General features: G+C 51.0%; 1 protein-coding gene across 6 annotated transcripts in view; it reads left to right on the top strand.

Moving 5' to 3' along the window:
- Positions 1-27,991, top strand: part of ATXN1 (ataxin 1) — a 401,017-nt gene that overhangs the window by 354,006 nt on the left and 19,020 nt on the right. For all 6 annotated transcript variants that reach the window (XM_059399501.1, XM_059399500.1, XM_059399497.1 and 3 more), the window contains one exon: positions 22,240-24,298. In XM_059399501.1, the coding sequence (XP_059255484.1) occupies positions 22,400-24,298 (1,899 nt within the window). In that variant the 5' untranslated portion in view covers positions 22,240-22,399. The remainder of the gene's footprint in view (positions 1-22,239; positions 24,299-27,991) is intronic.

Below are 27,991 nucleotides of genomic sequence, written 5' to 3'. Positions count from 1 at the left end.
CACTACATTGAATATAGTCGATGGCCTTCATTTGCTTCCATGTTCTTGACTACTTTTCCTCTCTTTAACCAAAGTTAGGTGTGTGCCCTTCTCCCTTTTTTCTGCCCTCCTTGGGTATCTCTCCCAGCTCTAGCGTTCCTCATGGGATATTGGTACAGCTTCTGAGATGTTGGTCTCCTTACCTGCTCTCCGTCCTCCCAGAGGAGCACCACACCACGTGTTTGTCTTACAGCCATGTAAATTGGAATGAGTCTTGAATTGATTACTCTTTCCTCCTCCAGAATAACATCCTTCTCATAGTGCTCGTCTGATAGTGGCCGTGCCCTGCTCATTCCCATTTGAGCACTCTCATTCCTTTGGCTTAAATTCAGCTTTGTCCAGGAATTCTGAGCCTTGCTAATTCTTCTTACCTCTCTTCCACTTTTGCATAGCTATGTTAGTCCAGACCCTGGGAGCCTGCTCTGATATGACTGTAGCCTTCTGCGTGGCGAGACAGGGCAGAGAGTCAGAAGTGCAATGAAGTAGGCGTTGGAGAGACAGAATTCTAGTCTCAGTTCTGCCTTTAAATAAAACATACTCAAAAGCTCTTTGACCTAGATAATACAAACCATCTCTCTGGGCCTCGGTTTTGCCACCTATAAAAAAAGAGGTCCTATTTTATAAATAGAGTAACTTACTAACTAAAAGCGTAGGTGGAATTTGTATAAATTCCTTAGAGATTTGGGTATCTTGGCCTGATGCTGAGACCAGTGTTGGAAATGCTGATGGAGAGAGATGAAAGGGGCTGGCATCATACGCCGTTTTGCTGGCACACCTAACCCTCTGGATTGGTTTATTCTGCGAATCCTGCTCTTGCTGTCTGGACCTCCGGAACAGCAACACCAAATACAGGAAGGGCAGGGGGGTTTTATGTTTCTCTTGAATACAGTTCAAATGTTGTTTGCTCAAGATCTATCTTCCTAAAAGTGTTTGACAAATGCCTAACTTGAAACTTCACTGACCGCCTTTGAGCTACCATATAGAAGAGAAGCCTGGTCCCGAGGACATTTGTACATGGTCACTACACTGGGATCTTAAAACACCCAATAACCCAGGGTGGTTTGCATATGCCACACGCTTTCGTGCAAGGACCCCAAGCAACTTTCCTGGTATCCCTTTACTTGTCCTTAAAATTTGATTAGTTTCAGGACAGACCACACCGTGCTTGGCAGCTTACAAGTGCCAACAGAGGTATTTTAGTGGGAACCCCCCCGCCAGTTGTCTGTCGAGGAACATCGAAAAAACACCATGGAGGGAAACACTAACAATTATTTGAGCCCTGACTGTTGATTTGGAAAACTTTATTCATCGGAGGGCAAAGTACATTCCTATTCCCAGAACATTGCCAACAGCGAAGTGAGCATGTTTGGAATCAAATACAGCCTTGTTCCATTTCACCTTTGCTTAGAGACTCAAGGAGAGAGACAACAGGGGAGCCATTTTCCAGCAAAGGTCAAGTGAGGTCAGAAACACTTTCATGTGCAACCTTCCATGCTGTAGGACGAGCAGGGAAGAAGTGGCACATCCATGACTTGTGTCGTTGCTCGGTCCCTGATTGGTCTGTCCAAAGAGTGCTGGATGTATATTGCATGACGTGGGCAGGAAACAGGAAGGAGGAGGGACTCTCTCCTTGGAGGTTTCCCAGGTGTCGTAAAAAGAAATCCCCGCACTCGCTTACTTGCATCCAGGTCCCACGGGGGTTGTAAGCAACAGGTGCCTTCGAGGCCACGTGCCTAAGTGGCTTCTTTCACTATGTTGGTGCCTTCGAGCTCCCAGGAGGAAGAGTGGAGAGTGATGACAAGGAAGACACGAGCTCCACCCATGGTGCACCCAGAGGAAGCCTTTCCTCTGTTCTTTCTAAGAAGGGGCATTTGGAGCTGGGGGCGTCTGTGGCTACAGGAGAAGGCAAGAACGGGGCGCGTGTGAAGGATGGTGAGAGAGAGAGGACAGTCATGCCCTATCTCGTGGATGAGCCTTCCGCTTCCCCACCGAGCTCCTACATCGGGGTCAGGACTGTCCTTCTCTCCATCTTAACTTAGAAGAGCCTGCTAGGACCGTGACAGATGACTCAGCCCTCAGGAAGAGTAGGTGTTGGCCCCCAGGAGAAAGGAAGCCGGTCGTGAATCATGACTGCTGTTCTCCATGAGACTCAATCACCACGTCTCCGTGCCCCTGCTTTAGGTGCTTGGCGCACGCGGTCCTGTAGAAAGATGGTAGCGTCCCTGGGCGGCAAAGTTGACTCGATTTGGCTCCCGGCAGACTGGTTCAGTCCCGAGGAAAAGGCTTTGGACCTCCCTTTCCTTTTTTGTCTATTCTGTTTGCAGTGAGTTCAAGGTGGATTGGTACTGTACGTCACAGAGGTCTTCATAATCCAAATCAATGTGTGTTCTCAAGGGAGGGAGAAAAGAGGGAAGTGTGCACAGTGGGATCTGGAGGCTCGGGTGGTGCCGGACTCCCAGGACACAGGAGCGGTGGGGGCGGAGGTCGAGGTGGGGAGATTGGCAGGGCCAGGTCGTAGAGCCTTCGCTTATGATTTGGTCTGTGCTCCCAAGCGGAAGCTGCAACGGAGCACCTGCTCCACAAGCGTCCTGCTCATCAGAGAACCAGGGCCTGCTGCTCACGTGGCATATCCCTTGTTCCTGTCCCAAAGGGGAAAGGACCCACATGGCATTGGGCACCAGCCCGCCTCTCCTGCTGATGGTGATGCTGGCCTCCGAGTGACTTGGGGGGGGGGGGCTCTTCTCAGAACTCTGCCCCCTCCCAAATCATAGGAAATTGTATTATCCTCTATGTATCTCACGCCCATGCAAAAAGTCTAGATTTTGCAAGACTAGATTTTGCTTTCTGGGGAAAGCCAAGTTCAGGAAAAGTGAATTCCTCGCGGGTCAACAAATAGGATAGGAGCTCAGTACGTTTCTAGATGGGCCTGGAAGTGGGTATTGCGTTCGTGTTTCTCTGTCATCGGGACACTTCTCTGCTTTAAAAACACAGGCACCGTGGCTGTATTGTGGGGGACCTACCACATGGCGGGCACTGTCCTTGATACTAGGGAGCGACTGTCTGTATGACCCCGTGTGTCCCTCGGGGATCTTAGGGTTTTAGGGTGGTGACTCTCAATCATGGCTGAGATTCCATGTGCCTTGTCCCACCCCAAGCTTTATGACATGTTGGTTTGGGGTATGGCCTGACCAGCGGGACTTTTAAAAATCCCCCAGGTGATTCTGACATGCTGCCAAGGTTAAGAACCGTGGGTTTCGTGTAAGAGGTTCCCAAATGTTGCTGCCGATCAAAATCACCAGGGGAACGGGGGTTAAAAATACAGATTCCTGGGTCCCAGCCCAGATCTGCAACATCCTGGGAAACTACAGAGAAGGCGTATCTCACAAGGTCACAGGAATTTCTGATCATTGACTCCGTTGCAGAAACTTCACTGTAACATACACGACGGTGATCTAGAAACTTAATGCTCTGTGAGGAACGTTATAAATCCATGCTTTTAATGAAAACATCATCTTACATACTGTCCTTGAGGGAAGTTTCAAGTCAGCTGTGAAATAGGAAATAGGAAATAGGAAACAAAACCCACCTGTCCACCGCATTACTCACGCCTGGCTGTGTGCGGTACGTCCCTTCGGATGCCTCATGGAGAGCAGGCGAAGCTCAGTGGCAAATGCTGTGTCTGTGTTACGGTATGTTTAGGACAGCTTCACCTTATCATTTGCCCTGGAAATGTTACTGACCACCTCAGTCACTGCCTGTTGCTGCTGTTTACCACCAAATCTACCCTTCGCGTGAGCTAGCCAGAGCAAAATGGAAGCAAACTAGAGAATTTTATAAACTATATTAAGGAGATAGATCCGATTTTGGCTGTATGATGTCAAATAGATATGTTTTATATTATATACAATATATATGTTTTATATTATACCTGTAATATACATAATACATATTTTATATATGTGTAAGATGTTATATACAAAATATAACTATTTTGTATCATATAATATGTAAAATATATACTTCATATAGTAGGTATTTCTATATTATATATAACATATAGCATTACATAGGTCACATAAAATGTATAAGATATATATTTTATATGTGTAATGTTATATGTAAAATATCTATTTTATATCATATTTTACAATATATAATATACATTTTTATAGTTTTTATATTATATATAGGATATATAGATATATAAGATATATAATATAAAATATGCCTGTTTTATATTATACATAATGTATATTATATGTAATATATATTTTAAGTGTATATAAATATATATATTTTATATATATGTTACATATATGTTTTTTATAGGAAGAGCCCAACCTGTTTTAAGACATGATCTCACCGTTATCACATTGACATAAAGGCTTTTTCTTCCATTTCTCAATCAAAAGTATCATCCGTAGAAGAGCAGGGAGGTGGGGACCCTCAGCACACATCTGGAACTGCGTCTGTAGTCACCATCACGAAATCAGGGGACACCGATAGATCCAAGATGAAACGCTAAAATGAGGCCCAGGCTCCCTTCAGTCTGTTGGAATTACATTCTAAGGAAAGTGTATTGATCCCCCTTACGTAAGAATGAAGCAGAACTTTAAAAAAATCAATCAGGAGGTGGGGTGCCTGGGTGGCTCAGTGGTTAAAGCCTCTGCCATCGGCTCAGGTCATGATCTCAGGGTCCTGGGATCGAGCCCCGCATCGGGCTCTCTGCTCAGCGGGAAGCCTGCTTCCCCCCCTCCCCCCCCCCCCCGCCTGCCTTTCTGCCTACTTGTGATCTCTCTCTGTCAAATAAATAAATAAATAATTTTTTAAAATCCATCAGGAGGAATGGTAGATCTCTGGAAAGGAGGGCAAAAGCAAAACTCGAAAATACTCGGTGGCAGGTAGTGAAAATACTGAGTGCTGGCAGACTTCTCTGTGCTCAGTCTGTTTCCTTCCCCTTGTAATTCTAAAGGGAAAAGAAAGGAACATGGAGGTCATTTCTCCTGACTGCATGTTTTAGCTCATAGGTACTACACTGAATGCTCTGTGCTTAGGTACTGTGCTAAGGGTCATACGTAGTACCTCAGGGCGCCTGGGTGGCTCAGTCGGTTAAGCTTCTGCCTTCGGCTCAGGTTTCTCGGGGTCCTGGGATCGAGCCCCGCATCGGGCTCCCTGCTCAGCGGGGAGTCTGCTTCTTCCTCTGTGCTTTCCCTCTCTTTTTCTCTCTCTCAAATAAATAAATAAGATCTTTTTAAAAAATCCATAGTACCTCACTTAGTGCTCACCCCACTCCTGTACGGCATGTGTATTCATCCCCATTTGAGGTGAGGAAGTAAGAGACTTGCCTTCTGGAACTTGTCCTAGGCACAGGGGCTCCGATCAGGTCTAACGTAGACGGCCTCCTGCAGCCAGGAGCGAAGACTAGCCCTTTCTCTGGCAAGGCCAAGTCCTGAGTCCATAGTGGGAATGGAAGGAGGTGGGAGAAGGGAGCCTCTTCCCAGCGGGAGTTGGGACCTTTTGAAGGAAGACCAGCAAACCCAGCGGAGTAACTGGACATAGGAGTGGAGCAGTGGGGAGGCCCCCAGGATGAGGCTCTGCTCTTGCCCCCGGGAACAGGCACAGAACCATTAGCACCAGTGCGGAACCAGAGCGGATGCTGGTATGTGAGGGAAGCCGGAGCGTCCCTGTGGAAATTCCCTACCGGCAGTCAGGGGACTGAGACTGAAGGCCAGGTCAGAAAATGTACTCGGATTCTTTCTGTGATAGACTCTGCGCTTTCTCCCACACCCCGTCCTCCCTCGCGGTGAACTCTTGAGAATGTCATTACTGTCTACACGTTACAGAGGGGACCACAGAGGCTCAGAGAGGTGCACTGTCCTCTGAGGCCCCCGTGTGAAGAAGAAACATGAACTCTTGTCAGCAGGGCACTGACTGACTCTGCTGCGTTTCATCTGTCCGCCGAACATTTTACTTCTGGTTGAGAATACAGCCCTGGCCTGCTTCCCGCCCACGGCAACGGTGTTGGTCGCCTCTCGTTTGCTGTGAGGGCCTCCGGTCCCCATTTCTGTGTGTGCATGTATAGTGTCATAGAGACTCCGGGGAGGGCATGGGTGCCCTGAAGAGGTTAAGTAGGAAAGAGATTGGTTTAACACGTGATGAGTATTTATGCCTAATGAGTGCCTGTGCTCCCTGTCAAAGAAACCCGAAAGCTTCTATTTATACCGCAGGAGTACATGGTATGTAATACAGACAAAGCCAAATTTAAAACACAAGTGCATGTGGATTTTACGTGTGAATGTAGATGCAATGGATTATTTGTTCTGCAGACCAGGCCTTAGTCCAGTTTAGAAGAAAAACTTATCAATCACCAGCATGCCTTGTTTCCTAGAAGACAGTTCTAGAGACTTGGTAAACTTTCTGAACTTCTAAGACTGACAATTTCTTGTGAACGGAGGGGAGACAAGGAACCTTTGAATTAGACATTGTTTCACCTAACGTCTTTGCTGGAACTGGCTGGTGCTGTGATTCACCAAGGAATCACAGAAAGGAGTCAAGAAAGGAAAGTATTTTTGTAGCATGGATTAAATGTGCCCTATGTTAAGGAGGGGGAGTGGGGGCCCTTCTCACGAGATAATCCTAACATCAACAGCCAGTTTTCAATATCGTTGCAGGGTGCCAGACCCTGGTATACGTTCCTCGAACATGGGAACTCAGGACAAGCCTATGGGGTATGTCGTGGTATTATTCCCACCTTAGTGATAAAGGGACAGAGGCACAGCTGGCGGGCGAAGGAGTCAGAATGACAGCGCCGGCCGTTAGGATCCCAAGCCTGTGCCCTCAGTCCCCCAACAGAAGGTCATTTGATGCTTGAAAGCGGTTCATTGCTCGAGGTCCCTTGTTTCGAGGTACTCCAGCCCTAGCATACGCTTGTCCCATGCGCTCCCATAACAACGCCGTGAGCGAGGGTGTATTACTAACTCCTTTTTTTAAAAAAGGAAATCAAAGCTTAGAAAATGGAATAGCTTCCCTCAAGTCCCCCGTCAGCAAATGGCAAAAGCCAGCGGCGGAGCCTCGATCTGTGTGACACCCAAGTCGCGCCGTGCCCTGATGGCCCGGTGAAAACAACGCCCAAAGCGGCGTAGGTCTCCAAAGGCAAGGAATCGGTAAAGCGTTTCTTCTCTTTGGCCAGCTTCTCACGACAACGTCTGTCCCGTTGCATGGCCGAGGAGGGGCACACAGAGGGGCGATTCTCGTCTTCCCCGACCCCAAGTTCAATAAAAGCATGTAAAACCACCCCTGACATCTTCAGCTAGTCCTCACTGCTAAACGCACTGCCTGACTTCGAGGGCGCGGACGTTCTTCCAGGGAAAGCGTCAACTATTTTCCTAGTGAATGACTATCTGACGGAGTTAATGGCACTTAGCTGGGGGAGGAGGAGCGGGTCGGCGGCTGGGTTCTGCAGGGTTCCTGGCGGCCCGTTCAGCGTCCTCGGGGCTCCACCAGCTTCGTGCTGGCTGCGTGTGAGCCCCGTGAGAGACCGAAGTAATTATTCAGCTTTTTGATTGAAAACGGCGGCAGGTAGCGAGTCATCCCATTGTCCATTTTGCTGGTGGTTGGAAAAGACTCCGGGGTCCCTTCGGCTTCCCTCTGCAGCCTCATTCTGAAATAAACGAAGGTGGAAAGTAGGTCTCCCCCCTTGGTCTGCTTTTCAGAATGAACCGCTCATCTCCGGAGGGTCAGAACCCAGCCACCCATTCACCGCGTGAGTCATACCCCTAATTTTAAAACAAACGCTTATTTCGGAGAGGGTTCCTGTGTTGGCTGCCTTCCAGCTTGTCTCCCTGTCCTTTCTATGCTTGATTTAGGCTGGTTTCAGCAGAATTGTTGTCTTTGTAAATACATATTCCTTCCAGTGAATCCGAAGACGACCAGAAGCGTTTCCTTGGGATTGGCGGTAGAACAATCTGGACATAGTTTGGGATCATTGGATGTGGACTTTTCAGAGGCCTTCTCATCGAGCACACATCTTTAATAACCTCTCGCACGGCCCACTCGAACTTCCTGGTGCAGGAAGGCTAGGAGGTTAATCATCTCACATGAGAATTGATGTTTGAAACGGAATCTCCAAGCACAGATGCTTTTCAAAGGCACAGTATTTCGTTCTTTGTCGTGAGTTCAATGTTTGCTCCAACACTGTATCATTATATCCAGAAACCTAGAAAAAGATCCAGAAATGCTTTGCCTTTTAAGGAGCCAACTTCTAGGAAAGACGAAACTGCAGTAGGCAGACTGCAGGGTGAACACCGTGAACCAACGAAGATGGGTCAGCAACCGGGAAAGTCGAGGGGGATGAAATTTCAGGCTGTACCCGGGATGGGGTAGGGGTGGGGGGCAGGGGGCGTCACGATCTAAGGGGAAGGACACACGAAAACAAGTTGCAAGGACCGTGAGGGCAATGAATTAAGACCAGGGGTTATTGTAAGCGCTGGTGAGCCTCGGAGAAGGGCAGGGTGGGTCAGACTGCAGTGGTCTTGCGCGGCTCGGCTGAGATCTGGGGAGTGTTTACAAAGGAAAGTAACAGTGTTCCCGTGGTGGGCAAAGGTGTGGAGGGGGGGGGCCCGGGATTAGCCCAGGGGCCAGACTGGAAGGAGAGTCAAGCAGAGAGCTGTAGGGCCGTGTGGGGGCGGGGTGGACAGAGCAGGACACAGAGGAGAGGCATGGGATACGGGGTTGGGAAAGAGACCCGTGAGAGGTAACTTAGAACAGTGGTGCTCAACGTGTGGCTCCCAGACACCGGCCCCTGCAGCATCTGGGCCTCCAGATGTGAGAACCACCGGATTAGAAAACAGGCAACAGGGTGCACTTGTGGAGGGGCGGGGGTTGGCGTGGAAGGGGCCCAGAGCGCAGGGATATGCACCCCCGGAGAGGCCTGAAGCCCGGCGTGTTGGAGGGTTGGACCGGGCCCCAGCCGCAGCCTTGTTATCTGTGGCCCTTTCACGCTATGGTGACAGAGTGGAGCTGTGACAGATACCGCATGGCTTGCAGAGCTGAAAATATTTATGAGGTGGCCCTTCCCCCGAAGCTTGCTGTGGCTGATCCAGAGGGCAGGCATGCCCCGGGGACGGAAGTACAGGGGAGCAGAGGCGGCTGGGGAAGCCCTCCCACCCTCTGTCCTGAGCCAGCAGCGGGAGCATGGGAAGCTTGGGGATGCCTCCTGACACTCGTACGCCTGACCTTCTCACCGCTCGTCGTCCCGGTGGGGAATGTGAAAAAGTGCGTACCATCGTGACGGCTTTCAGAGATGCTCTGAAGCCCAGCCGGGGAACGCAGGCGATCTCCGGCAGGCGTTTTGGTGAGCCCTGCATCTCCAGGCCGAACTGGGGGGCCCACGTCGGGGGCACAGCCCAGTTGGTAAACAAAATTGCTGTGGATCTTCAGACTTTTAAAATGGTGCCTTGTAATTTTGGAAAAATTCTTTTTTTATTGTGATAAAATATACATAACATAAAATTTCCCATCTTAACCCCTTTATGTGGACACTTCAACGGCATCGGGCACATTTGCGTTTTTGGACGACCATCCTCACTATCCGTCTCTACGACTTTTTCATCATCCCAAACTAACTCTGTGCACAAGCTAGAATGGTAGCTCCCCCCTCCCCCTGGTCACCTCTGTTCTAGTTCCCGTCTCTAGGAAATGTGCCGATTTTGCATACCTCTCGTAAGGAGAATTGTACATTTGTATTTCTACATCTGGCTTCTTTCAGTTAGCCTGATGGTTCAAGATTCAGCCATCTTGTAGCACATGTCAGAATCCCCTTCCTTTTTAAGACTGAAAAATAGGGGTGCCTGGGTGGCTCAGATTTTCAGCATCTGCCTTTAGCTCAGGTCATGATCTCAGGGTCCTGGGATCAAGCCCCGGATTGGGCTCCCTGCTCAGTGGGGAGCCTGCTTCTCCCTCTCCCTCTGCTACAGTCCCCACTTATAAGCTCTCTCTCTCTCTCAAATAAATAATATATATATTTTTATTTTTAAGTAATGGCCATTCCCATGGGTGTGTAAGTGGTATCTCCTTACAGACATGTAATAGATGTTCTAAGTGCAGTGAGAGGTGAGAACACGGTCTTTCTGTTGGAGGACCGGATGCTGTGTTTAAGCGTCGTTGAGGCATTCTGCCGAGCAGTGGTAGAGGTAGAAGGAAGGTCACGTGTGTGATCTCACCTCTGGCTGCACGTTAGAATCCCCCGGGGCATCTTTTGAAGATGCACCTGCTGGTTCCCACCATCAAGGGCTTGGACTGAGCCGCCTAGAGTGAGTCTGGACATTGGTACTGTTTCTAAAGCCCCCTGCCCCACCCCGGGTGAGCCGGACAGGCAGCAAGGGTTGACTTCTCGGTCTGGAGGCGCAGAGAGTAAGGCCCTGTAACGAAGGCTCCTGGGTTTCTTGTCTCTCGAACGGGAGCTGCGCCCGCTGACATCCCTGCTGTTGAGCAGAACTGAGAACACAGGGAAACCGCTGCTGTCCGAGGCATGTGTGCACCTTCCTTCGTGTTCTGCAGGAATTACTTCCTCCAGAATCTGGAGAGCCAGGGCATGGGGTCCAGCCCTCCATTCGGTATGGAGGGATGGTCAGTATCCGGCGGTCATGGGAGACTTCCAGCAAGTCCGTTCATCCGGCAGACGGAGAGTATTCAGACACTAGCGACTTAGCTGATGGGCTGCCCCCATTGCTCCAATACTCTGAGCTCTGGACCTAGAAAATTGAACCACTCAGTGCTTGTATATGCGTGTGCCCCTGGGTGATTGCCATGGGGAGGACTTCTGGACTGGGCGCTGGCTCAGGCTGGATCACGCTGGATACTGTGTTCTCCTCCCCCTTTCTGTTCTCCTGTGCCTGGCTGTCCTTTGGAGGGACACTGATTTGGACTGATCTAGTTGTCGGTTAATGACTTGTTCTCATCCATGAACCCTAGTGGACTTCATTTATTATGTTTATTTTTTTTTAAGATTTTATTTATTTAGAGGCACCTGGGGAGCTCAGTCATTAAGCATCTGCCTTCAGCTCAGGTCCTGATCCCAGGGTCCTGGGATTGAGCCCTGCAAAGGGCTCCCTTCTCTGTGGGGAGCCTGCTTCTCCCTCCCCCTCTCACTCTGCTTATGTTCCCTCTCTCACGCTCTCTCTCCCGATCAAATCAATAAATAATATCTTTTTTTAAAGATTTTATTTATTTATTTGATAGAGATCACAGGTAGGCAGAGAGGCAGGCAGAGGGCGGGTGGGGGAGCAGTCTCCCCCCGCTAAGCACAGAGCCCAATGCGGGGCTCCATCCCAGGACCCTGAGATCATGACCTGAGCCAAAGGCAGAGGCTTAACCCACTGAGGCACCCAGGTGCCCAATAAATAATATCTTTTTTAAAAAGATATTATTTATTTATTTATTTGATTGAGAGAGAAAGCACGAGCAAGAGAAGGGACAGAGGGAGAAGCAGACTCCCCACTGAGCAGGGAGCCCAACTCGGGGCTCCATCCCAGGACCCTGGGATTATGACCTGAGCCAAAGGCAGATGCTTAACCGACTGAGCCACCCAGGTGCGCCTGTTTATTTTATTACTTGATCTGTTTAAATGTATAATCATCACGAGCTATAAAAAGGAGTCAACTACGACGTTAGAGAGAACATTTCTCACACGGTTGCCTTTACTTCTGATACCAGTTACAAATCTGAGGGGAGGTTCCCCAACCAACCTTAGTTTCAGTTATTCACTGGGAGTCACAGAATTCATGGACTGTGTACACGCACAGTTAGAGGTTACCGCAGAAAGAGGATACAGACTTCAGTCAACCAGGGGAGGAGGCGTGCAGGATGGATGCTGGAGGGACCTGAAGATCCCAAGCTTTCAGGAAACTTCTCCCTGCGGAGCTGGAGGGCCATATGCCCTCCCAACCTGATGTGTCCCCAGTGGAGTATTGCCTCCCAGGGACATGCACTAGAGCCTTCGTGTCCATAGAGTTTTTTTTTTTTTTTTTTTTTTTAATTGGAGCTCAATTGCATACCATCCATGTGGCTACCCTCTGTCCCCAGCCCCTCCCGGATGTCGGGTTAAATACCCTCAATCACGTGTTCCTCTGATCCTGCCTGGCCCAGAGCCCCCATCCTAATGAATCACGATGTTAGGCTGTCTGGTGGCCACACCCTCCACGCAAACCAACGTACTCCTATCCGACAGGACGCCCCAGAGGCCAGCACTGTCTTGGAGTTAGGTTAATCCCGCACGGCATACCAGCCAGTCCACTGCACCATGCAAGAATGGGAACCCAGGGGCATGCAGCAGACACACCAAGATCCTCGTCTTATTTCTGCCCTGTAGGAGCCACATAACCTCAGGCAAGTTCCTTACACCCTGAGTCCGAGCGCCCTTGTCTTTGCCACGCACAATCGCACGCCGGGTGTTACGTCTTGAAAGGACCGCTTTTCCTGCACAAGGAAAGCCTCGGTGACTTCTGTGATACCTGCTTTGCCTTGGGGAGGCTGGGTCCCAGGAGGTCTCGGGGCCTTTGTAGTCAAGAGGTCTGAAAAATGGTACAGTATCCTAGAGACCAGAAAACAACCAGAGGAGAGAAACCAACATTTACTATCTTGGAGGAGGGCCTCTTCAGGGGACGGATTCCCCTTTCATCCAGCCACATCAAGGGCAGTAATGCTGAGAACCACCCCCACCCCCCAACACCCCGAAGGCCTCGGGACCAGCAAGGCATTTTTCTAACGTGGTGGAGACTTTCACATTCTCTGTTCGTAAACTTGGACCATCTGATCTCTCAGAGATCTGGGCCCTGGTGGCCGGTAGCTCTCAGCCTCCCGTAGCTGCTGCTGGTGCTCTGTGGCACGTAGCTGGTGCTCTGTGGCATGTAGCAAAGCTGAGGAGAGTGTGTGCAAGGAGACAGCTGGCAGCCTTCCTGTGGGATGTGGAAAGAAGATTCTGCATTTCTCCACCAGGCCTTTTGGGAATTACTCATCCAAGAAGTATTGTGGAAAAGCAGGCAGAGCGGAACAAGGGACCCGGACACTTACCCTTGACCGGGAAATGCTTGTAACTGGAGTTTAGCAGCCCTTTCTGCTCGCTCTGCTGGTCTGTGCTGACTGGTTTGCATGCTCTTTGGTGGGACTGGGGGGCCTCTGCTTTGGGAACTGTTATCATCCTATGGACCGACTGAAGAAAGAAAATAAATTCTCAGATGCCCACGACTTTCTCTTTTATGTAAATCACAGGTGTGTGGGGTGGGGGGGACCACCCAGGTGTTTGAAAGGATTGACAGTTTGAAGGTAACCGTATTCATTTTAGCGCAGAACCAGGAGCGATGAGCCGCAGATGGAGGCAAGAGAGAACCGGGAATTGGCAAGAACGCGTTTGCCAAATTAAAATTACGACGGCTACTATTTCACTGAGTGTGCACAGGATGCCGGGAGCTATGTGTGTGTCCGTTTAATTGGCCGAGATGTTAATTACAACGTGACACATGGTTGATGAAACACTTGCCTCCCTAAACGGGGCATGTGTGTCATTTAAGATTAAAATGACATTGAAGGAGAAACTATATTACATAGGCAGTTAGAGGTGAAGGCAGGTTCAGAACCTGTACCCTGCCCACCCATCGCTTATTCCTGTTATTATGCTCTGTCCCCCTTCTCATTAGTATAATCATAATATTGTATGTATCAATCAGTATTCAGATTATTTGATGTTATATGTATAATATTCCCTCTCATCTGTATTTGTATAAAAATGTTAATATTTACCCTAATAGTGCAACTATGCCACATGAACTCCGTAGGGAGATGTACCCGTGTCGTGCTAAGAACATTGAATTGAGAGTCAAAAAATGACAGATCCTCTGTCCTCCCAACCCAGGCTCTGTGTTCCTGTGGTCAGTTCTTTGCACCTGTCGCAGGGGGCCCAGGGATGGGGCCCTGAGGGCACCACTGCCCTCAGAGCAGTTCCCTCTAGGGCAAGGTGAGACCCACGGAGTGTAGGGTGCTGGAACGTGCCCGCGCCACCGACTCTTCCCCGTCTCCAACTGGAGTGGCGAATACAGGGAGATTTGGGTGTCCCGGGGGGAGCGCGTCGGGCACCCACGGACACTGGAAAGCAGAAAGGTATTTGCTTGTGCTCTGAGCCAGAGAAGGTCTCGACAAGAAAGGCATTTCCAGCTTTTTTTAAAAACTCAAACCCCGCTGGACAGTCCATTTGGGACCGGTTTCAGTCCAGATGGTTATCCCTCCAAGTGATTATTTTTCCATCGTGAGCCTTTCCAGGAATTCCAGCACGGGCAGGCTGCCAGGGGACACTGGCTCCCCAGATGCTGCAGTGACCGTCCACGTGAGCTGACTTCCAGGGATAGCACAGCCCAGCTGCAGGCTTGGCCCCGTCCCGCCTCTTTCCTGCATCCTGTCCCCCAGCGCCCACGAACGCGGGGGACCCCATCCACGTGACCCATCTCCTCGACCCACAGAGAATGTCCCCGTCTTCACGGTCGTTGTGTTGGCTAGGAGCCGTAACGGCAGAAGCCAGGAAGCAGAGTCAAGTTTCGCCCAGACTTGGTGAAGGCTGTCTCTCCGTGGGGTTCACAGGAGTAGCAAAGAGAGGAGCCCCCCTGAGGGTGAGGGACACAGCGGTATTGCTCCTTGCCAGGCAGAGGATTGCAGCAGCAGCAGAACAGGGCAGCCGTCCAGCTGGAGGGCTCGCCTCCGACCTCTTCACTCAGGCTTTCAATCAGAAGAATGACTCCCAGTCTCCCGGGGTGCTGCCCGGCTAGGCAGCACCCCGATGGGACTGTGCTCTTAGGAGCGGATTCATACCTTCTAATCACTGCAGTGTGTTTAGTGCCCCTACCTGAGGCCACAGCATTCTAGAGATGAGGGGCACCTGGGGGGCTCTGTCGGCTGAACATCCAGCCATCCAGCTCTTGGCTTTGGTTCAGGTCATGATCTCATGTTCTCTCGGGCACGATCTACTAAGATCCAGATCAGAATTGGGTGGGTAGCATTGAGCTGGATGATGTTGGGGATCCCCAGCTCACTTACCTGTGAGGTGACAAAATCTGGTTTCTAGTCACCCCAGCCCATGACCTCGAATACCACGTTGGCCACAGTCCATGATTAGCGCTGGCTCCAAGTTCCTTGGCTACCTTTCCGCACTTACCTCAGTGCAGCCTGGCTCTTTTGCACGTGCAAGAAAAGGACTTTTGCCATTGGGCTGCCATCTCCCCTGGTGCGTCCTGCTCCAGCAGTCCACCCAGCATCATGGCTGGAAAGAACAAGAAAGTTGTTTCTTAGTCTCAAAGTCCTTGCGATGAAAAAATATAAAAGGAGGTGACCTGAGCACCTGGGCAGGACAAGCGGTCCACCCCACCTGTGTGGGACCCTCAGCTAGAGCCTCCAAACTTGGTCTTGGTGCTTGGGGGGTGACACAGAGCACCCAACTCAGCCCATTCTGAGCAGTTCTGATTACTCTCTGATTTTTACTGTGTGTACTCATGTAATGTGGGGCTCCGGTCTGTTTTCCCGCCTTCCAGGGAGAGCCCTTTACAGACCTGAGCAATAAATACACCTACAGTCTGGCTTCTCTTGCACTTCCCCAGACCATACATTCTCCGTTGGCCCCTCCGTTCCTTGACTGGCTTGTGTCCAGACCTCTTGCTAACCCGATCGTCCCTCCCGGACCCACCCCACCATGTCCTGACCCCTTGGACCGTGGCTTTACCAACAAACGATGTTGCACTTTTCATCCTTTATTTTGAACACGGCGCATCTATTGGTGAAGCTGGTAATTACTCCAGTCTTTCAGGCCCCCTACCAAACCGTTGGTTCCTATTAAACGGATGGTGGAATGCAAGGTTCCTGGGCTCCGTCTTTTGAGCCAGTCATAAGCCAGATTCCTCCAGCCCCTGCTATCAAATGTATTGAGCTATTGAAACCGACTGCAGGCATTTACTTTACTCTCATAAATCTTAATTTTCTTGGTTTTGTGCCATCACTTCCAGCTTCTGGGGATATATAGGACACCCCCCCCCCCCACTATCTCAGAGTAGAGCATTCCTACGAAAACTCTTGTACACCAAAATGACATTAAATGAAGAAGCAGTTATCATTAATTTACATGGAGAAGGTTTTAGCGTTCCCAGGCCCCCAAAATAACCCCTCTTAGGCTTTTCTGATACCTCAGGACACATCTTGCTAACAGATGCACGAAATAAATCCAGATAAAGCCCAGATGCTGCAAAACAGGGTTCGAACTCTGGAGGCTCACTGCGGAGATGCTGGGTGTAGTTCCCAGGAAAGGCGCGTGGTGGCGCCACTCTCACTGCTCAGGGTGTGCGCGGCTTCCCCGCCCCTCCCTGCAAAACAGATGCTGAAGGCTACCTTTGCTTTTAGCCTTTTTCAAAGGAGCAAAATCCTCTTTGGATTTCTTTTGGTTTTCAAAAGCAGGTGCTAATGCATGTCTTTAGCAAAGGCAAAGTGTGTACCACAAACTTTCAAAAAGTGGAGGATCCGTGTATTTGAATATTAATTGCAATAATAAAGGCTCTCCTCCAGCTTTCTCTTACCTCGATGACACCAAAAACGCTAATAAAATGTTGAACAGAATAGAACTAAAAATAGAGTTCTTGCAAGCCATTCGCTCCATGCAGACGCTGAACACTTAAGGCCCACAGTATGTAGTAGAAATGAAGTCAGTAGTTGACGAATGAATGGGCGATCCACTTCCCTTGGGGTGTGCTTGTCCAATCAACTGTGAAGGCATCTAACGGTGCTGCCATCCAGCGCATCTTTCTCCATCCTGGAAGCCCCATGGATGATGGGGTTAGGCCGACTTTTCCTTTCTTTTTTACGATTTCATTCATTTATTTGACAGAGAGAGAGAGATCACAAGTAGGCAGAGAGAGGGGGGCAAGCAGGCTCCCTGATGAGCAGAGAGCCCGATGCGGGGATCGATCCCAGGACCCTGAGATCATGACCTAAGCCGAAGGCAGAGGCTTAACCCCCTCAGCCACCCAGGAGCCCCTAGGCTCACTTTTCATATTTAACCTAAACAAAGTCCTCTGCAGGGCACGACTCGAACCTTCCAGCTTAGAAGTAGACTGAAACAGAAAGGAAGACCGGCACGTTCCGTACTTGGAGAACCCTTGCCGTGCCCTGGTGACCTTGCCTGCCAGGGCCAGATGTTCTGTCTCCTGAATGCTCATCCAGTTTTTCTGGAACTGGCCCAGCCTCGTCATTCTGCAGCTCTTCCTCTTTAACTCGGAAACCGTGCCTCTGTGGGATCCACTCAAACTGAGAAACTCGCACCATGGGGCGTGCTCGGCAGAGCAACCCCAGTTTACTGCCATGACCTTGGGGTGCACTTTTAGGACTGTATGTAGCAAGTTCTAAGGAGTGGCTTCCACTCAAAGCAGTTCATCGTAATTTACAAGACTAAGAGTCAGTGGGGACACATTCCCACATCTGCCAGCTCAAAGGCATCTCGTTTTCCTATCATTTCTGAAAGAGCGTAAATCCATGGTCGTGGGGGAATTTTGTTGAATTTATAGCAGAGATGGAAGTGTGGGGCTTCTTTTGTTGAATTTTGTTTTTCTTCTTGGAGATGATTAAGTCATGTATAAAATTGATGATAGCAGCTTTTTTAAAGCGTGCTTCCCTATATTTTTTGGAGGCACAAAGAACCAGAAGAAAAGGAGCATTCGCTACTTAGAACTATACTGAGTCTAAGTGACCCCAAAATAACCCCCTGGATAGTCCCTAAATATTAGCTGCCCATCTCCAAGGCCCCATCCACTTGTGTGTTTGCATAGGCTGCACTCAGTTTTGTTTCTCAGAAACTACCCCATCAGAAAGAGAGGCTAGAGATGTTTAATTTGTTTAGGAGCTGATGATTAGAAAATTTACTCTCATACCTGAGGTTCTGAAACCTTTCTGTGCCTATGAATCATCTGGGGATCTTGTTAAAATGCAGATCCGAAATCAGGAGGGCTCGGTGAGGCCTGAGATGCTGCATTTCTAGAGCGGCTGGGGGCCGTGGGGATGCGGGGTGGGGACTGGCACTGGTGGTCTGAGGACAGCACTTTGGAGAGCTAGGGCCCCTGAGCTAAATCATAAAATTCTGAGAGAGATAAAAATGTAGACGTAAAGACACTTAAGATGAGTGCATTCAGAACAGAAATTCTCAGGCAAACCATCTGTAAGTTTGCCTTAATTCACCCAGTATCTTCTTAATGATAATGTTTGCACAATGGGTCTGCATGTGCGGTTCTTTGGTAGCTTAGCATCTATAAAATAGCGTGTGGCCCCATGTTTGGAAGAAATCTTTCCATTGTGCATCCAGAAGTGAGCATTCCAGGGGTCCGGGTGAGCCACGGGTGTGTTTCAGCCCCAAGAAGGTAAATTAAGGACACCATTAGGTGTCCATTAGGAAGTTAGGAAATGAGGAAGCCATTTGCTACAGCTAGAAAGAGACCGTGAAAGCAAAATTCCTATTCTCCTTTTTTCTTCTTCTCTTTTTTTGTATCTCTTTTCCTCTCCCTTCCTTTTCCCCCTTACGTGCTCCTCCACCTTCAAAATACACCTCTCCTTTCAGTGCCTTGAACAACCAGTCCCGCAGCCTTCCAGGGACTTGGTGGCAAACTGTGGCGCCCTCTGGTGGTCCTCTGAAAATACAGCGACTCAATCCCTCCCCTCCCAGTGCTTCTCCCTGATGGGAGACTGAGATAGTACAGAGCCGGTGAGCATAGAGAAAGGACACATGACCCGAGAATTAGAGAGCCCCCGTCTCCTCCAAGCTGCACTGGTAAGTGGTCCTTCTACATGGAGCAGGAGGATAGATTGGACTTTTTCTCAGTCTGGCCCTAGGTGTTCCAGCGCCTGAGTTTATCTCTGGATCCTGGATTTATCATTAGTATTATCTGGAAAAGATGTTCATCAATGGATGGCTTTTCAGAAGAATAAATTTGAATCTGGGCATTACGGCCAATAGATCTTAGTGGTCCATTAGCAGAAGACCAGCCTTGGAGGCTCTAACAGAGACCTTGAGGGCTAGCTAAGCCAGTGTGTCTCAAATAAGCACTATAAATAAACCAGGGCACTACTGAGAACCCAGTCAGCATTCCTTTTCAGATTCACTAAAGCTGGGTTCTTTAAAAAGTACCTTCAGAGGGGTTTTCTAGTTTTGTATATTGTGCATTTGGTTGTACAAGCAATTTTACATTTGCATTGCTAATGGACCTCTTCTGAATGTGTTTGACATTTTGCTTGGCTTTGAAAGGACTTTTATGCTGCTGCTTTTTCTTGCCTCGAGCTGCCTTGGGCTAATTAACCTATTCCCTTACTGGCTGGGCCTACTATATGCAAATGTTCTCATTTTGGATTCTGACATATCACTCTTGGATGAACATCCCTAATGAAATCCTGTGGGGTTTTATTGGAGCAGTGCTGACGTGGAACCAGCAGGGGGCGCAGGGAATGGTTTGCTTTGAGCAGATCTCCTAAATGACTTTTCTTTGCTAGTTGGTCTGGGAATGTGGGAGCTTATACAATTGTTTCTTAAGTGACTCTTGAAATCTAAAGATAAAAGATCATTGTCAGTACATTTTAAGCAGCCAGAAGGGGCCACTGATTTTTTTTTACAATTCTGTAGTTTAATTTTGTTCTGTCATTATTTTGAAAATAGCACTGGGATGCCTGGGTGGCCCAGTTGGTTAAGCCTCCGACTCTTGATTTCAGCTCCGGTCAGGATCTCAGGGTGGTGAGATCGAGCCCTGTGGCAGGCTCCGCCCTCAGTGGGGAGTCTGCTTGAGGCTTCTGTCTCCTTCTCGGCCCCTCACCCTGCTCACGCACGCGTGCACTCTCCCTCTTTCTCTAAAATATATAAATAAGTCTCTAAAAAATAGTACTTACCACTATACAAAAAAAAAAAAGAGAGAGAGAGAGAGAAAACAGCACTGTCATCCTGATTGATTTGCAAATACTGTGTGTAAATTATGTGCTGCACTGTTTATAAAAGAAGGCTGCACAGAACAGTTATTTTGGACTTCTAAAAGCCCTAGTTCGGGAGGGCAAATAATTGACATTACTCTTTCAACACGGTTATTTCTCCAGCATTAACATCCTAGATCTCTTCCCCTTTTTTTGTTTCCATTCCAATCTTTATTTTTTTTAAGATTTTAATTATTTATTTGAGACAAAGATGGAAAAAGAGAGAGCACGAGTGGTAGGGATGAGGCAGAGGGAGAAGCAGACCTCCCACTGAGCAGGGAGCCCGATGTGGGACTCGATCCCAGGGCCCCAGGATCATGACCTGAGCCAAAGGCAGACTGAGCCAGCCAGGTGCCCCTCCATCCCAGTCTCTGAAGTGCCTCTCTTGTCCTCTGACAAATCCTCTTGGTACTGAAATGAGCTTTGACATTGAGAAGCCAGATTTATATACTTCCGCCTCATATATACCTGGGTCACTAGCATTAAGGATGGGGACTTCCTTTGGTGCCATCTCCCCTTTCGTGGTGATGTTTCGTGATGATGCTGGAGCACGAGCAGCAAGGGTCACTAAATCACGGACCAAAACAAAAGTTGCAGAGTAGGGTGGGGGAGTGGAGCTCCCCAGGAAAGATGGGGGAGAAGTTGGTGCAGGCAGAGGAGAGGAAGGAGTTACAGTCGGGATGTCACTATCGCATGGGGTGTTGACAAAGATCAGGTACCACAACAAGCTAGCTTGTTGTGTTTGCTTTAAAATCAGATTGTAAAAATAGAGCATCTGGGTAGGGGAGATGCTAAAACCCTCCAGGGCCTGGAATTCCCAAAGCCTAATGCCCATGCCATGGCTTCCCAGGATCCCAGCACATAGGGGTGGTCCTGTCTGCAGCTATTCCTAGAGGGGGCACTCACACCTGCTGCTGGCTAGCCCTCTTGGTGCCGTGGATGCCAGTGGGCATCCATGTGCAGTGGTCGCTGAGAGACTGAGATGTGTGTCCATAACACCTGGCTCCTGGGCCACTATTGATTTATAGATCAGGGTTAAGCCCATGGGTCTGATTGATCTGAAAGAGGTTTCATCTCTTGGGTTAATGGTGGGCTGGCCCTTTCCAAGGAGAAGGAGAGGAGGTCAGTGTGAAGAGAAAACTCAGAGACTACCTGGAAATAAATAAATAAAGGAAGGAAGGAAGGATGGATGGATGTGAAAGACCCTTCAATCCATCCACCCTCTTAGTGCGTTCATAGTCTTGTTTTTAACCATAACCATATTCAGTTTTTAACTGTCTCGCAGATTTCTTTTGGCTTTCTGTTACCATATGAGTAGCTGTACTGGGAATTCTTTGGAAACTTGTAGAGCACAAGATTATTTTTGGCTCCCTCTGCTGAGTTGGCATGTGTATTGTGTGTGTGTGTGTGTGTGTGTGTGTGTGTGTGTTAGGGAACAGGGAATGGTTGTAGATCGAGTATGGACCCAGAGTTAGGCAGAACCTTTGAGGAGTAGCTCCAGTAGATGAGGCTTCAGACCTTATGCCCGGAGACCGCTCGGGACCCCCACTCCTCACTGCTCCTTCCCAGCCCGTGCATAGGAGGCTGACTCTCCCTGATGTCACCCCTCCCTGTGGGCTTCATTTGATTTTCCGGCAAAGGAACGAAGAGGTGAGGAAGGGACCAGTGTTTCTGAAAAGGAAATTTAAGAAATAAACCATCTACCCTCTAAGAAAAAAATGTTAAAAAGGGAGAGAGGGTATGTTGAGAAACAGGTCTTAGGAAATGCAGACAGTCTTAGGGGAGTGGTTAATGCCATAAAAAGGAATCTGCTGTGGGGCACCTGGCTGACTAGGTCAGTTCAGCATCTGACTCTTGATTTCAGGGTCAAGAGTTCAAGCCCAGTGTTGGTCTCCACGCTGGGCTGAAGCCTACTTTTTTAAAAATTTTAAAAAATTAAAAGAAGCAGCATCTGCTTTAAGGTTTTGTCTCCCCTGGGATGTTCCTCATCTTCCTGACCTGCTGTCTAGCACAGGGAGTGTTTTATGTGCTTTCAGGTTGGGGCTCTCATCAGGTTTGGGGAATTCATTCTGAAGCCGGAGGCCTAGTCTCAGTCTGATATTTTGATGTCCTTTTCTCTCTTCCCCTTCCTCCTGCCTTGTCTCTTCCCCTTGTCCCCACCCTCTTCCTTTTTCCCAGATTCCAGAGCTGCTGCGGGCCGATCGCACCCACGGGGAGATGATTCCTCATGAAGAGCCTGGATCCCCTACAGAAATCAAATGTGACTTTCCATGTATCAGACTAAAACCAGAGCCAGCCAGACAGTGAGACAGTCACCGTGGAGGGGGGACGGCGAAAAATGAAATCCAACCAAGAGCGGAGCAACGAATGCCTGCCTCCCAAGAAGCGCGAGATCCCCGCCACCAGCCGGCCTTCCGAGGAGAAGGCCGTCCCGCCGCCGAGCGACAACCACCGGGCGGAGGCCGTGGCATGGCTCCCGGGCAACCCCGGGGGCCGCGCCCATGGGGGCGGCCGGCACGGCCCGGCAGGGACTTCCGTGGAGCTGGGTTTACAACAGGGAATAGGTTTACACAAAGCGCTGTCCACGGGGCTGGACTACTCCCCGCCCAGCGCGCCCAGGTCTGTCCCGGCGACCAGCACGCTGCCCGCGGCGTACCCTCCCCCGCAGTCGGGGACGCCCGTGTCCCCCGTGCAGTACGCCCACCTGCCACACACCTTCCAGTTCATCGGGTCCTCCCAGTACAGTGGGCCCTACACCGGGTTCATCCCTTCACAGCTGATCTCCCCGACGGCCAGCCCCGTCACCAGTGCCGTGGCCTCTGCCGCGGGGGCCACCACTCCATCCCAGCGCTCCCAGCTGGAGGCCTATTCCACTCTGCTGGCCAACATGGGCAGTCTGAGCCAAGCCTCAGGACACAAGGCTGAGCAGCAGCAGCAGCAGCACCTGGGCAGGACGCCGGGGCTCATCACCCCGGGGTCCCCTCCACCCACCCAGCAGAACCAGTACGTCCACATCTCCAGCTCTCCGCAGAGCGCCGGGCGCACGGCCTCCCCTCCGGCCATCCCTGTCCACCTCCACCCGCACCAGACGATGATCCCACACACGCTCACCCTGGGGCCCTCCCCCCAGGTCGTAGTGCAATACACCGACTCCGGCAGCCACTTCGTGCCCCGCGAGGCCGCCAAGAAAGCCGAGAGCGGCCGGCTGCAGCAGACCATGCAGGCCAAGGAGCTCCTGAACGGGGAGGTGGAGAAGGGCCGGAGGTACGGGGCCCCCAGCTCGGCCGACCTGGGCCTGGTGAAGGCCGGCAAGTCCCTTCCTCACCCGTACGAGTCCAGGCACGTGGTGGTCCACCCCAGCGCCGCCGACTACGGCGGCCGGGACTCCTCGGGGGTCCGGGCCTCTGTGATGGTCCTGCCCACCAGCAACACCCCCGCCACCGACCTAGAGGTGCAGCAGGTGGCGCACCGGGAGGCTTCCCCCTCCACCCTCAACGACAAAAGCGGCCTGCACCTGGGGAAGCCCGCGCACCGGTCCTACGCGCTGTCCCCCCAACAGGCTCTGGGCCCCGAAGGCGTGAAGGCCGCCGCCGTGGCCACGCTGTCCCCCCACACGGTCATCCAGACCCCGCACAGCGCTTCAGAGCCCCTCCCGGTGGGACTGCCAGCCACCGCCTTCTACGCGGGGACGCAGGCGCCGGTCATCGGCTACCTGAGCGGCCAGCAGCAAGCGATCACGTACGCCGGCAGCCTGCCCCAGCACCTGGTGATCCCCGGCACGCAGCCGCTGCTCATCCCGGTGGGCAGCGCGGATGTGGAGGGCTCGGGAGCGGCCCCCGCGATAGCCACGTCGTCGCCGCAGTTCGCGGCCATGCCTCACACGTTCGTCACCACCACCCTTCCCAAGAGCGAGAACTTCAGCCCGGAGGCCCTGGTCACGCAGGCCGCCTACCCCGCCATGGTGCAGGCCCAGATCCACCTGCCGGTGGTGCAGTCGGTGGCGTCCCCCGCCGCGGCACCCCCCACGCTGCCCCCCTACTTCATGAAAGGCTCCATCATCCAGCTGGCCAACGGGGAGCTGAAGAAGGTGGAGGACCTGAAGACGGAAGACTTCATCCAGAGCGCGGAGATCAGCAGCGATCTGAAGATCGACTCCAGCACGGTGGAGAGGATCGAGGACAGCCACCACCCGGGCGTCGCTGTGATCCAGTTTGCCGTCGGGGAGCACCGAGCACAGGTAATGCTCACCGGCCCCGCCCTCGCCCAGGTCGCGGCACCCACCATGCCACCATCACCTTCTCCTGGCCAGAGTGTCTTCTAAGAGGCAGACCGGAATGTGCGATGGGGAGAATTAGGGTTTTCTACCCAGACTGTAGACCCACCCTCTTTCCCAGCGGGGTTCTGGGAGAGGGGCTTAACCCCAGTGCCCCAAGGCATCTGCTGTTTGTAATGAATTCACTTCCCTGCTCCTGTAGACTGAAGCTGGTAAGGGACCGTCCTCCGTAGGAGTCAGAAAATCACCACTCAAGACAGATATATAGAGATTTTTATTCTATGGTTTAAAATAATTCTAATAATTCTGTGGTATAGAATATTCTCTATTTCATTCTATGGTTTAGATGAGGAACCCTGATGGAGAAACGCTGCAGGGCTCAGGGCCCTTCTTGGGGTCATTGTGCCCTTTTTACCTGTCAGGAAAGAGACCGTGCTGGTCAGGTGGGCACATTAGATGCAATAGTCACCATGTCCCGTTCCAACATGTGTGTTTCAAAATGTAAATGCTGTTATCATTTAGGGGTTGTAAGGCCCACCGAGGAGAACACAGCTGCCATTGAAAAGGTAGCCTTTTATACTCAGATCACAAAAAGACGGGGCGTACCAAGCAGGGCCGCACAGGGAAGCACCGGGGTCACTCAGGAGACAGAGGGAACCAGGAGGGAATATGGCCAGGAGCCTGTATGGTGGTTTCCAGGGGAAGGACTGAGCGACCTGGGGTAATCAGGCTGAGGATTGACTGTCATGAACAATTTCTCGGGAGCTCTGAGGATCTAGGGGCTGCCCCTGGGTGTCTGGTACCTGGGCATGGGGTGATGAGGACAGATGGACAGTGGCCCAGAGGGGAGAGCCCAGTGGAGGAGAGGGGCTGCGTGTTTGGTGTGCATGTGATGCTAGCCCCAAAAGGGGCAGTCCCTCCAGGCAGCAAGGCTCCAAGATGTCAAAGCATCAGAATGTAGAAAATCAGGGGCATGGTCAACATTGTCTGGACATCCCAGGTGATCTGTGCATGTAGTCAATAGGAACCCCAAAGGATAAGATGGAGTCAAGGTCAGTTATGTTAAAGCCTGGAAGTATTATTAACTCTGTTAATTTCCACAATCACCCTCGGTCCTCTCTTTTACAGTCTGTTAAATCACTTGAATACTTCTATTCCCCAGCTCCTTTGTAGAAAACAGCACTTTCCCCGTCCAGGTGGCTTGGAGACAAACAGGTTTGGCCTTCCCGGCCATCAGGCCCTGAATTCCGCTGTCCTGGGAATGTTTGCATGGAGGACTTTGAAAAACCCCCAAGTGACGGCACCTCCTTCAGCTTTGAGTTGAGAACGGTCAGGCTGTAGCTGATGTTTGGGAAAACGAAACAGAAGAAAAACCAGTTTAATGGTTTGAACTGTTTGAGTACATTTTTAAGAGATCAAGTTTCAGGGAAGGGGGGATTTCGCAGCTTTTTCCAGAAGTGCTTGTGAATGACCAGATGTGGGGTCTTACACAATGTCAGAGGGCCAGCACTGCCAGAGCTCTTGGCCTCCAAAGATGTCTTTTTTTCCAGTGCAGGGTCACCATAGGCTTACAGTCTTTGGTAAGATCCAAGAAAGATGTCTCAAAGTTCAGATTTTTTTTTTTAAAAAAGCAAAAATCCAGATTTTTTTTCTTAAGTGGCATCTTTGTTTTGAACCCACTGCCCGTCCATAGGGGCCGCTCACTCCCCCCCTGCCTGCATGGGTTGGAGGTGGTCACGGGGAGAAGGAAAACGAGTTGTCTTCAGCAGAGTTGTCTCCTAACAGACTCCAGGGGAAGCCTGGAAAATGAACAAGAAAGAAAGTGCATTTTTTTCATGGCACCTTCAACCCTTCAAGCGGTACTGTGACCGGGCATCAGGCACAGGAAGAGGGGTCAGTTTGGAGAGCTGCTGGTTCCTTACCCACGCACCTCTTTTCACCCTGAGAGTCAAGAACAGCTCTGGCTGTGGGCAACGTCTCCAAGACCCTGGCAGCCTCGTGGATGCGAGCTTCCCAGGCCCTCGGAGGCGGCAGACGGACCCAGCATTCTGGAAAGCAGGCAGCTCCCTGTGCCTGAATGATAAAGCCCTCGGCTTCCCCGGGAAGTCTCATTTCCTTCCGGCAGCCAGACCACGAGTCTGCCGAAAACCAAGGTGCAAATTAGAAGGTAGAATCTTTGTCGCGGCCCGTTTGCAGGTCTGTGGGCGGCCCCGCGTGGGGGTCCTGCATGCTGGGGACGGTTGCCGCCTGCTGAAAAGGTGGCTTGGGTTTTGAGCTAGAGAGACAAAAAGTACAAGGCCCCTGACGCGGCCAACGATCTGTCGCTTTCCCCAGAAGCCTATCAGAAACAGGCTGACATCATCACAGCTCAGATACTCCACCAGCTGTGGTCGCCACGAGTGACAGGATGAGGATGACGGGAGAATCAGAGAGAAAGCGCGGCGGGGAGGAAAGGAAGGGAGCCAGAGAGCTGATATCTGGATTTAATGTATGTTCCCAGCCCAGGGTTGCAGGGTTGCCTCCCTCGCCAGTGTGGCACGGAGAAGTTTTCTACTCTAGCCTGGAGAATCAGCCATGTCTTCTCAACCCGTTAGAAATCACTGACACTCACACCCACGGGGAGATTTAGGGATGTGCCAATTGTTTCACTTAATTAGCAAAATCGCAAAATGGTTGGGGGGAGTGGTTGGAGAAGGGATGGTTTCCGACTCGAGTGCTGGATGGCTTTGTGACTCCAGGCTTGGGATTCCCACATGGGAGGAGAGCCACGGGGATGTGCGTGCGTGACCTCAGGAAACCCACCCCATCCCTGTGGGACGCAGCATGGCCCGGGGCGGTGGGGGGGCGGGGGAGACCACCAGCCTGGGCTCTGGCTGGCTTCAAGACAGGTCGTTTTTCCCTCCCCGAGTTGCTGTTTTTCTCATCCCTGAAACAGGCGAATGATTCCTTATACCAGATCTCTCGCAGCCCCCCTCCATTTTTGGAGTCCCAGGCTTCTCTGCCTCGCAGAACAGAGCTTGTAGAAACCACCAGCCTTCGCTAACCAAAAACCGAAGCGTAAAACGGAGGGGGTTTTCGTTTCGGTGACTATTTTAAGGAACTCCTCACTGTTATTATGGAAAGACGCCTCCGGTGTGTCTTCAGCTGGAGCTCCGGAGGAGACAGTGTGGGAGAAAAGCGCTGTCGCGGAGCCGGAGCCGTCCCTGTCCCCATGGCGTGGCCGTTCCCGCTGCAGTGTTCTTCGGTGCAGGTGAAGTCTCTGCACCCAACCCCCTGGCCCGCAGCTGTGGGGGAGCAGAGAATTCCAGGTGTGATCGGTTTCCACCAACTGCGCCACTGGATCCCTCTTTCTGGCCACGCTGCATCTCTGTCCTCTTTTGCTGTGGGGTAGGGAGCACCTTCCACCCTGGGGAGGGGAGCCTGCCTCCCTGCTTCCCGAATGCTCGGTGATTCCAGCTGAAAGCCCTGATGGACCACAGAATCCCTTCCCTTGGGGCCTCCCTCCCAAGTATAATCCGATGGATTTTCTTCTCCCAACCATACAGATTGGGTCTGTGAGTCTGTAGCAAGTCTAGTGGGAGCCAGTGGGGCTGAGCGAGAGGACAGGGCGTCCTCTCTGCTGGAGTGGGCAGCAAGTGAGCTGGTGAAGAAAATGCA

The sequence above is a fragment of the Mustela nigripes genome, chromosome 5 (genome assembly GCF_022355385.1).
Source record: "Mustela nigripes isolate SB6536 chromosome 5, MUSNIG.SB6536, whole genome shotgun sequence".
Taxonomy (NCBI): domain Eukaryota; kingdom Metazoa; phylum Chordata; class Mammalia; order Carnivora; family Mustelidae; genus Mustela; species Mustela nigripes.
This window is presented reverse-complemented; position numbering and strand designations above follow the sequence as displayed.